The sequence below is a fragment of the Rana temporaria genome, chromosome 1, assembly GCF_905171775.1.
Source record: "Rana temporaria chromosome 1, aRanTem1.1, whole genome shotgun sequence".
In the NCBI taxonomy this organism is placed as follows: Eukaryota; Metazoa; Chordata; class Amphibia; order Anura; family Ranidae; genus Rana; species Rana temporaria.
Genome location: NC_053489.1, coordinates 20,304,869 through 20,316,328, shown reverse-complemented (window position 1 = coordinate 20,316,328; position 11,460 = coordinate 20,304,869). Strand labels below are relative to the sequence as shown.

At 46.1% G+C, this 11,460-nt stretch overlaps 1 protein-coding gene across 1 annotated transcript; it reads right to left on the bottom strand.

Moving 5' to 3' along the window:
- Positions 1-7,774: 7,774 nt before the first annotated feature.
- On the bottom strand, positions 7,775-9,119 carry LOC120925088 (vomeronasal type-2 receptor 26-like). Its single transcript, XM_040335970.1, has one exon. The coding sequence runs from the start codon at positions 9,072-9,074 to the stop codon at positions 8,196-8,198; it is 879 nt and encodes a 292-aa protein (XP_040191904.1). The 5' UTR covers positions 9,075-9,119; the 3' UTR covers positions 7,775-8,195.
- Positions 9,120-11,460: the final 2,341 nt, after the last annotated feature.

Genomic DNA, 11,460 nt, shown 5'->3' with positions numbered 1-11,460 from the left:
CCATCACTGTAGCCTCACTGTGTCTATAAAAATGCAGCTTTACTGTGCCTGTGATTGCAGCCTCACTGTACCCATAAATGTAGCCTCACTGCCTATCAATGTAGCCTCACTGCCCATCAATGTAGCCTCACTGCCCATCAATGTAGCCTCACTGTGTCCATCAAATGCAGCTTTATTGTGCCCATAAATGCAGCCTCACTGTACCCATTAATGCACTCTCACTGCCCATCAATTCAACCTCACTGCCCATCACTGCCCATCAATGCAGCATCACTGCCCATCAAAGCAGCCTCACTCTGCTCATCATTGTCCATCAATTCAGCCTCACTGCCCATCAATGCAGCCTCACTGTGTCCATCAAATGCAGCTTTACTGTGCCCGTGATTGCAGCCTTACTGTGCCCATGAATGTAGCCTCACTGCCCATCAATGTAGCCTCACTGTGTCCTTTAAATGCAGCTTTACTGTCCCGGTAAATGCAGCCTCACTGTGCCCATGAATGCAGTCCCACTGCCCATCTATTCAGCCTCACTGCCCATCACTACCCATCGATGCAGCATCACTGCCCATCAAAGCAGCCTCACTGTGCTCATCATTGTCCATCAATGCAACCTAAAAAAAACAAGGGAAAAGGCGCCTCTGGGTGTAATAGTTTAAAACAATTTAATAAGGTTAAAATACTTAGGTAATGGTCACTCACATTTTAGAAGTGACAAATAGGCATATAAGTCAGTAATCCTGAGGTGAGAAGAGGTTTCATCCGGCCGTCACTGTCATCCTGGGTCTGCTGGAGCGCTTGTATGGATCCACTGGCACCGCTGATGGAGGAAGCTAGCTGCGATGGGGGATCTTCCAAAACGAGGCTTGGAGCGGAGATGGATTGCAGGCGAGGGATGATGGCGTCACCGGGTATGCGACGCATTTCTGAGTGACAGGCAGCGAGTGGTGAGGCTGCCGCACTCCTTTATCAAGCATGTAGGACGAGGGATATGGAGCTAGTTATAAATACGTCGAATGGGGAGGAGACGGGGCGGGGCAGAGCAGGGATGTAAGGGGGCGGAGCAGAGCAGGGACGAGGTGCTATGGAGGTTACGAGAGGGGGGGGAGTGGCGAGATGAGACTCGGGGAGGAGATACAGTGATAGGATGGAGGAGAGAAAGGAGGGAGGGGATAGAAAGAAAAAAGGACAGGATACGATAGGATGGAAGAACTGAAAAACAGTGGAGAATACAACATATGCTGTGAAGATTGAGCATTGGTCTGCAGCATTAAAGGGGTTCGAGATACAGAAAAAATGCGCAAGTGAGCAATGCTTCAGGTATCAAACCAGCACCATATGAGGGGAAGGGTTAAAGTCAGTATATAGTGTCTACCCTGATGGCAGCCCTGAAAGTGTATAACCCCACCAATAATCTACAGACTTTCAATTCATTCTTGTGTCAGCTAATGGTAAACACTATATACTGACTTTAACCCTTCCCCTCATATGGTGCTGGTTTGATACCTGAAGCATTGCTCACTTGCGCATTTTTTACTTGTATTGTCATCAATGCAGCCTCACTGCCCATGAATGCAGCTTCACTGCCCATGAATGCAGCCTCACTGCCCATCACTTTGCCCATCAAAGCAGCCTCACTGCACTCATCATTGTCCATCAATGCAGCCTCAATGCCCATCAATGCAGCCTCACTGCCCATCACTGCCCATCAAAGCGCACTCACCATTGCCTGGATCACACACACACAGCGGGCATCTCTGTAACAAGGTCCTGCCTCCTACACTGGCATGTGTCATAGGCGGAACATTAATTCAATCAGTGTTCCATCTAGACTATCACACAAGCTTGTGTAGAAGCCGGGACCTTATTACAGCGCCACCGAACACAGACCAAGCTCCGTGACACACAATGGGAGATGTTGGCTGTGTGTGACACACAAGAGGAGGAGGAGAGAGGGAGGGGAGTGCTGCAACCACAGATCAAAGTGCCCCCAGGGCAGGCGGCTTACCTGGAAATTTCCCGGTATCCCAGTAGGCCAGTCTGGCCCTGCCTACCAGAAAGTTGTTGCGTCCAGGGCTTCTGGTCCTTCCGCCCCTCCTTGTCCCGGTCCTGGTGCTACTTGATGGTGTCATCTCTGGCTGGGTGTCATATGGGTGCGGTCCACCCTCCCCGCACCGCCATAGCGACGCCACTGAATGCCGGCTCTTTGGTTATGCACTGGTTGTTTGACAGAGGGAGGGATCTGGGTAGTAGTCCCGCCCATACCCAACATTACACTCTTGATTTGACAGCTGAAGTCTCTCTTCCTGTCTACACAGTGCACATTCATCTGGCTTGTCCACCAATCCCTGGCTGTGCTGGATGATCACACTGCTGCAGGTCCTTTTGAGCCAGAACATACAATCAACAAAATAATGCGGGATAAAGCCCCTGTATGACAGCACAGTGGGACAGAGCTGTGAATGTGGGAAAGTCCTGCCCAATCCGGGACTGTTGGGAGGTACGCTGGACTAGTGTTTGTCTCTCACTACTATCAAAGGTGAAGTTTCCGCCTTTTGCGGGTTCTCTGGTGAAGATCCGGTGTGTGTACTTGGACTCTGTTCCTCAGTCATTTTAGGAGCTCCCACCCTCTCCAATGTACAGATAGTACAGATGGTCTATTATTCAGTTAATACATGGGAATCTGGTTCTCTCTGGCCTTCAGAAATTTTCTTTGTATCCCATTAGAGACGCCCCTCTCTCCACTCTCATCTAGGTGATATTCCTTGTAGTCATGACCTCTGCAAGGCAACACATCAATATTTTTACTGCATTGCTTCCTTTTCTTCTGCCTTTTGTTTCAGGGGGAAGGGAGGGATTTTAGGTATTTGCATTTCTTTTCAGGTATATTGATGATTGTGACGGTATTAGAATATCCCCGTCAAACATTCCCTTCTTCCCATAAAGAAAGTCACCCCAATATTCCACGAAGAGGAATATTCCTGGGGTCGCCCAATAAGCCACACATGAGTCAGAGATTACTGCTGGAACAAGACAGCCTTTAATGGTACAACACACAGCTTATATGTAATTTACAAAGCTGTTACACTGACAATCTCCGCCCCCTCACACTGGGGCTTCCATACAGATTATTAGGCAGACACTTCGGAGCCGACCCTGAAAACACATTTTCTTTAGATAATGACATCTGTGGAGTTAATTACTAGTTATAACAGAATACGTTATCTAGACAGCTTGGCCCCGCATATAGAAGAGATAATTACCACAATGAAGCAATCAGAATAATTAACATGAGCCCCTTCTAATCACAGTAAACAGTAAACACAGGTCTCCTTCACACAACACACAAGATCAATTAACATTTCAACAGCCTGTTAGCAGAGGAGTGAGTCACACCTGAAATCACCTTCCCTCTAACACAGCATTAACCAAGCAGGGAGAATTAAATTGAAGCATATAGGCAAAAAGTCCTTCACAATGGCCCCCCTTTTTCTCCCTGCTCCGGCAACCCGGTTGGACCTTTCCTGGTCCAGTAGGATTGACGGGTTCAGAGCTTTTAGTCCGAGGTCAACTCCGTTTGGCGTGACAATCCATCGGCATTCCCGTTTTGCTTGCCTGGGCGATAATGAATCGTAAAGTCATAGGGCTGTAAGGCCAAGCTCCAGCGTAGCAAACGGGCGTTGTCCCCTGAAACCCGGTTAAGCCACACCAAGGGGTTGTGATCGGTGATGAGAGTGAAAGCCCGGCCATAAAGGTAAGGTGTGAGTTTTTGAGTGCCCATACCAAGGCCAAACACTCCTTTTCAATGGTGGCGTAACTGACCTCCCTTGGCAACAGCTTCCGACTCAGAGACCAATTTGACCTGGTGTTGTCATTCAGGGGGCAATTCTGCTTGAAGTGACCCAGCTGTTTGCACCGGAAGCAGCGTTGTTCGTTGTCCTCCTGGCGTGGATAGCGAGGGCTAGATGTCACCAGTCTGTTAGGAGGTTGGTATCTAGCGGCTGGTGGGTGTGAGGGCACCGTTGGTCGTGGAGGTTGTACCTGTGGTGTGACCTGGTTCGTCTTGCGAGTATCCGCATATTCATCCGCCAACTTAGCGGCCTCTGGCGTCAGATCACACGCCGGTCAGTCCCTAAGTCTTTGTGCGATATGCAGAGTCACCAGAAGTCAGTGTGAAGACAGCGAATGGGTCTGTGTGCCGCCGTCTAGCTGTCCCGCTATGAGAGGGGCAGGTTATGGCTCTGAAGTGACAATCACAGGAGATTCATAAAAATAAAAATTTAGATTTGTTGAAATGCTGTAGCACTGGTGCTCAGAGTCTGGGGGGGGGGAATCAGTGCCCCATAGGGTCAGCCACCCCCTGCTCCCTCCACAGCCACCGGTTCTCCTCTTTGAGCTTCTCCAGCTCCATCTCTAGTTCATGGAGCCTGGGGGGGTCGGCCTGCTGTGACCTCAGGCGGTTGTTCTCCTCCTCCATGCGGCTGATGCACTCCTCCAGCTCCATGTACTCACGGATCAGCTCCTGCTTGCTCATGTCCTGCAGGCTTTCCACATGGTCCTTCATCATCAGGAACTGGGTGGTGGTGTAAGGGGCCACCGGTGGGCCCTTGGCGAACATCTCGGCCCGTTTCTGGGACGCCCGCTGTGACTCCCTCTCCTCCAGTCACTTCTTCTCCTCCCAGGTCAGCTTGTTATACGGCTTCCAGGACCTCTTCTTCTTGGAGGGTAGCCGGCGGTGCCTCTTTCTGCCCAGCTCCCTCCAGGGCCCCTCCGGCTCATGGCTGTCGCCCATGACCAGCTGACAATGGTGTTCCCTGTTGTCCGTAATAACAGATTGTACCATGAGGGCTTCATAAGGGGTGCCCAATGGTTCTTCCTGACCCAGCTTCTGGGGATCCCAAGCCGAGTCTACACAATGGGCTGCTGCTGGTGGGCGGTACCCAGGTTGAGACCAATTTGACCTGGTGTTGTCATTCAGGGGGCAATTCTGCTTGAAGTGACCCAGCTGTTTGCACCGGAAGCAGCGTTGTTCGTTGTCCTCCTGGCGTGGATAGCGAGGGCTAGATGTCACCAGTCTGTTAGGAGGTTGGTATCTAGCGGCTGGTGGGTGTGAGGGCACCGTTGGTCGTGGAGGTTGTACCTGTGGTGTGACCTGGTTCGTCTTGCGAGTATCCGCATATTCATCCGCCAACTTAGCGGCCTCTGGTAGAGTCATGGGCTGCGATCTCTCACCCAGTCTTTGACGTCCGTCTGGATGTGATTGTAAAATTGCTCCAGGAGCATTAGTTGCAAAATGTCCTCTGCGGTGGTGGCCTGGCTGCTGTTAACCCAGTTAGAGGCCGACAGGGATAACTGGCATGCCCATTCCGCTTAAGAGTCTTTTGTGGTTTTGCGTGAGTCCCTGAACTTCTGTCGGTGGGACTCTGGGGTTACTGCATAACGAGCCAGGAGCACTTCTTTAACCCGGGCGTAGCTATGGATATCCTGATCTGGCAAGGTCCAGAAAGCATCAGAAGCTTTGCCTGACAGTTTGCCTGACAATATTGCAACCCACTCTCCTCTAGCTATTCGGTGCAGGTTACATTGTCGCTCAAAATCTGCCAGGTAGTTATCAATCTCACAGTCCTTTTCATCAAAAGCTTTAAAAGCGCTAAACGGAATCTTCCTTGCGTCTGCTGTGCTGTACTCACTGTTTGGAGAATGTGCGTCTGCTTGTTGGACTGCTGCCAGTTTTAACTGTAGCTCTGCGTTTACTAACAGGTCCATCACTTTCAGCACCACATCCGCCGTTGGGTTCGGACCGAACCATGCTAGCTTCTCTCTCATTACTTTGTTGGCTGGCGATTCCTCCTCCTGAATCACTGGTGTCTCTATCTCTTGTACTGCTGGCGTTGCTGCAACCAAGTTCTCCTGGTCTCGCTCCATTAATTCTGCTATGATGACCCGCTTGGTTTTGTTGCTAGCAATCCTTCCACGGACTTCCAGTAGTTCTTCCAGTGTCTGCTTGGAATCCGGGTGTAAAGGAGAGTAGAAGGGAAAATCCCGCTGCTGCCAACCAATTGTGACGGTATTAGAATATCCCTGTCAAACATTCCCTTCTTCCCATAAAGAAAGTCACCCCAATATTCCACAAGGAAGAATATTCCTGGAGTCGCCCAATAAGCCACACATGAGTCAGAGCTTACTGCTGGAACAAGACAGCCTTTAATGGTACAACACACAGCTTATATGTAATTTACAAAGCTGTTACACTGACAATCTCCGCCCCCCCCCACACTGGGGCTTCCATACAGATTATTAGGCAGACACTTCGGAGCCGACCCTGAAAACACATTTTCTTTAGATAATGACATCAGTGGAGTTAATTACTAGTTGTAACAGAATACGTTATCTAGACAGCTTGGGCCCGCATATAGAAGAGATAATTACCACAATGAAGCAATCAGAATAATTAACATGAGCCCCTTCTAATCACAGTAAACATTAAACACAGGTCTCCTTCACACAACACACTAGATCAGGGGTCTCAAACTGGCGGCCCTCCAGATGTTGCGAAACTACAAGTCCCATGAGGCATTGCAAGGCTGACAGTTACAAGCATGACTCCCACAGGCAGAAGCATGATGGGACTTGTAGTTTCACAACAGCTGGAGGGCCGCCAGTTTGAGACCCCTGCACTAGATCAATTAACATTTCAACAGCCTGTTAGCAGAGGAGTGAGTCACACCTGAAATCACCTTCCCTCTAACACAGCATTAACCAAGCAGGGAGAATTAAATTGAAGCATATAGGCAAAAAGCCCTTCACAATGATTATTTGGTGATAATCGGACTTCTCTTTTATGCTAAACTGATTTTTCTTTTTTTGCAGCAAGACTTCTCTATAGAATTTCCTGTGTGACTGACTGCATTTGTCTATGTGGATCCGAGTTCCCCGGCTTATTTTTTATACACAACAAGCTCTCTATGACCAACTTATCCATTGAAGAGGTCAGACTTATAAGGTGAGTGGATGACAGATTGGGGGGATTCATGAAGAGATTGAAGAACACAAAGGAGCTCCTTCCATGTCACCAAGGAGGAGATTTATTGTACTTAGTAGTGTGGGGGGACTCGATTTTCACATGCTGTACATGATTTAGGGGGAATTTTATCATATTGCACATTTTTGGCCATTTTTTTGAGGGATGAGTTTTTGTATGTTAAATCATTGGATATCTTTGTATTCATCTAACACTGTTTGACACTTTATTATTTGCATATTTAATATGTTTTGTATATGAGCGATTATATTTATTTGAGGAATATTGATTTATAATATATAATATTTTTGGGTGTATTTATATATATTTTTTTCTTTTTAAGCAGTGTTGTTCTTAGGGTGTATGATTAGAATACTTATAGGAAGGGATCGGGGGGGGGGGGGGGGGTTATTACTTCTTAATCTTTTTAGCTTTTTCTTTGACACGTCTGATTAGAAGATCTTGGAGATGGCCGAAATATCCTATTATGGGGCCCTTATGAGTAAGAACATTAATTTCCAAATTTTTAAAGAAATATTTTTTTTATTAGGTCTTATAAAGAATTAAAAAAATAAAAATAAAGTCTACTTATCACTTACAATGTGAACTTACTAAGAGCGCATTCTCGTCAACTTCAACTAAAGGTAAAAATGATTTTAGAATACAGCAAGCAAAATGAATTTATTAATATAGCCGGATACATCTACATATTAAATAATAAAAGTGACATAATAAAAAAATGACATTACCATCAGCTTATAAAATAACATATTTAATATTTATCATCCGGGAAGGTGGTGAGTGAAATCTTCCCTCTCTGGAAGAGTGATGGGTGTCTCTGGTATCGGACACTTTAGGATGTTTTGGATACTTTGTCCTCCTCTGGTCACTGTGGTTCCTCCTCACTAAGTGGCTACATTATTCTGTATTAATGGAACGGTTGGTGGGGTGAACTACTACACCCAGCAGGGGACAAGCTTTCCAACAAACCCAAATTGTCTGATACCAGTGGTGTCCAGAGCAAAAATGTAACTCACCGTCCACCAGAAAGGTAAGTATGAATTTATTCATATACAGTATAGCAGTGTTCATTCTCAATACACTAACAACATATTAGATTTAACAACAATAGAGATAATGCTATAACTACTGGGAACCAAATGGTGATCCATAAATATTAGTGGATAGCTGCTTTTGTATTCAGGTCAGGTCTGAAGAGAATTATGTAACATTTTGGGAAAAATATACAGCCAAGAAGTCCAGAACTTGAGGCCATTATAGCAAAAACCTCCACAGCCACCATGTATTTCCCTCTGGTGCTCAGATAGGCCGGGATCATGGCAATCCAGACACTGCAGAACACCAGCATACTGAAGGTGATGTACTTGGCCTCATTAAAACTGTCCGGTAATGTCCTGGCTAAAAAAGCGATAATGAAACTCACAGCTGCCAGAAGCCCCATATATCCCAGGACAGAGTAGAAGCCGATAACTGAACCCTCATTACACTGAATGATGATCTTCCCCTGATAAGAGTGAGTGTCCCGATCCTGGAAGGGGGGAGAAATAGACAACCAAGTAACACAGATTATGACTTGAACCAATGAGAAGACACAAATGATAAAATTGGACAGTTTGGCTCCCATCCATTTCCTCCAGGGACTCCCAGGTTTGGTGGCTTTAAAAGCAATACACACCATGATACTTTTGGCAAGTAGAGAAGAGACGGCAACTGAGAAGATGACACCAAAAGAGGTGACACGCAGCATGCAGGTCACGTCTACTGGATGGCCGAGGAACAAGAAGACACAGAAGAAGCTCAGCATGATGGAGACGAGGAGAAGATAGCTCAGGTCCCGGTTATTGGCTTTAACAATGGGGGTGTCCCGGTAATGTATAAATATCCCCAATATTAAACCAGTCAGAAGACAACAGAGGATGGAGACAGCTGAAAATACTCCAACAATGGGATCATCAGTATAGGAGAGAAATTCCACCACTCTTGGAACACACCGATCATTCTTCTCATTTGGCCATTCATCATGAGGACATTTCATGCAGTTTTCACTGTCTGCAGGAAGAACAATACAAACACAATGAACATCGGGGGTCAGAGATTGTGAGAAAACAACTTATCTCACAGCTAGCAATTGGATTTCCATCAGTGCATTGTGGGAGAGAAAAATAAAATAAAACAAATAATACATTTAAATATAACAATAAAATGTGAAAAAATATAATACATAATAAATTACCTAAATATACAATATTTGAATGTTAAAGACGTTCATTAATATAAGATCGATAGATAAATGATATCACACAGTTGAACTTCCCATTAGCAAGTGGTACAATTAACATCTTCCCGCCCCACCTATAGCAAAATGACGGCCGGGTGGAAGCCATGTTGTTCTGGGAGGATGTCCTATGATGTCCTCCCAGAATCTGCCTCTCACATAGTCGTGGGACCACACGGCGGTACTATCCTTCACTGGCTGTGTCCACAGACACAGCTTATGACTGATCACTGTACCAGCCCACTGTAAGTACCATGTGATTGCTGTGGCCATTCACAGCAGATCACATGACAATTGTAAACAATGGATGCCTTCCTTATTTATACTAGTAATGGTAGTGATCAGTGACTTATAGCGGGACTACAATATTGCGGGACACAATCTGATATTAACTGACACTTTTGATACTTAGCTGCGGACTTCACCGTTGGCTCAATGATAGTCCCAGAGTGTTTTTTTTTTAACCATTTAAAGACCAAGCCTCTTTTTACAAGTTAAAAACATGTTTTTTTGTTAGAAAATTACATAGAACCCTCAAACATTGTAATTTTTTTTTCTAACACCATAGAGAAAAAAATGGCGGTCATTGCAATAGTTTTTGCGCAGCGGTCTTACAAGCGCATTTTTTTTTGGAAAAAAAATCACTTTTTTTAATAAAAAAAAAATAGGACAACAGTAAAGTTAGCACAAATTGTTTTATATTGTGAAACATGATGTTACGCCAAGTAAAATTGATACCCAACATGTCACGCTTCAAAATTGCGTCCGCTCGTGGAATGGCGTCAAACTTTTACCCTTAAAAATCTCCATAGGCGACGTTTAAAAAATTCTACAGGTTGCATGTTTTTAGTTAAAGAAGAGGTCTAGGGCTAGAATTATAGCGTTGTCAAGGCTACCCCCCCAATATACACTTGATTCCCCGCCATGATCTATCTGTACATGGGAGCACAGTTGCAGCTATTGACTTTATTTTAGTGTCCTTGGCTGAGGCTTTTTCTGAACCGTGTAATTGGGAATGACATAGTTGCTGTTTGTTCCAGCTATCCCCACTAGAGACCAGCAGAGAGCAACATTTCCTGGAGAGAAGGAGCTCTCTACGGCGCTTTTATCTCATCTCCCTGCGGCTTCCCCAGGACCTGAGTTGGCATCTCAGCGGGACTGACATTATCCCACAAGACGCCACAGAGCTTCCTGGTTCCCCTCTCCCATAGACACGGCTCTTGAATCCACGCCCCGCATGTTGGAGGGCCCCCCACATGCTGGATCGCATGCCTTTTGAGTGACCCCTAGCTAAAGGTACCGGCAGCCAGCCCATTTTCCTATTCAGGTCACAACATTTTCATAATCTTATTTTGGGACCTGTTAGCCCCCTCCCTCTGCTCAAGGGATCATAGGTGGTTTTTCAAGTGCTTCATTATTTGTATTCATTATTCATTTTTACTTACTGTATATACTCGAGTATAAACCAAGTTTTTCAGCACATTTTTTGGTGCTGAAAATGCCCCCCTCGGCTTATACTCGAGTCACCTTTTTGTGCCTGATCTCCTAGACTTTGGGGACCCGGTACCGGTCCAAACGTGGCACACATCTTCCTCTACAAGTGTGCAAAGTTTGTTGTCCGGGGAACTTACGGCCGGGGAGCACTGATTTTTCAAATTCGAGCACCCCTTCCATAGACTCCCATGTTAAACGGTAATTTCTCCGGTAACTTTGGGGACCCAGTACTGGCCATCCGTAGGTCCCAGTTCTCCTTTACAAGTGTGCAAAGTTTGCTATCTGGGGAACCTACGGTCGGGGAGTACCGATTTTTCAAAGCCGGGCACCACTTCTATATACTCCCATGTTAAACGTAAGTCTAGTCATGGACACAGTGAGGCACGGGCACAGTGAGGCATGGGCACAGTGAGGCACAGTAAGGAATGCAGATGGACACCCTAGGCTTATACTCGAGTCAATAAATTTTCCCAGTTTTTTGTGGTAAAAATTAGGTGCCTCGGCTTATACTCGAGTATTTTATGATTGAATACATTAATTTCTTCTTTAAACCTGTCAGGTCACCCGTAGCCAGGTGACAAGTGCACCCCGTTGGGGTCAGGGATGCACCACAGGGTGGTGAATTCTTTGGCCGACTACTGCTAGCAGAGAC

Coding starts and splice junctions, on each gene's coding strand:
- LOC120925088 (XM_040335970.1), bottom strand. CDS start 9,074: ATGAAATGTCCTCATGATGAATGGCCAAATGAGAAGAATGATCGGTGT.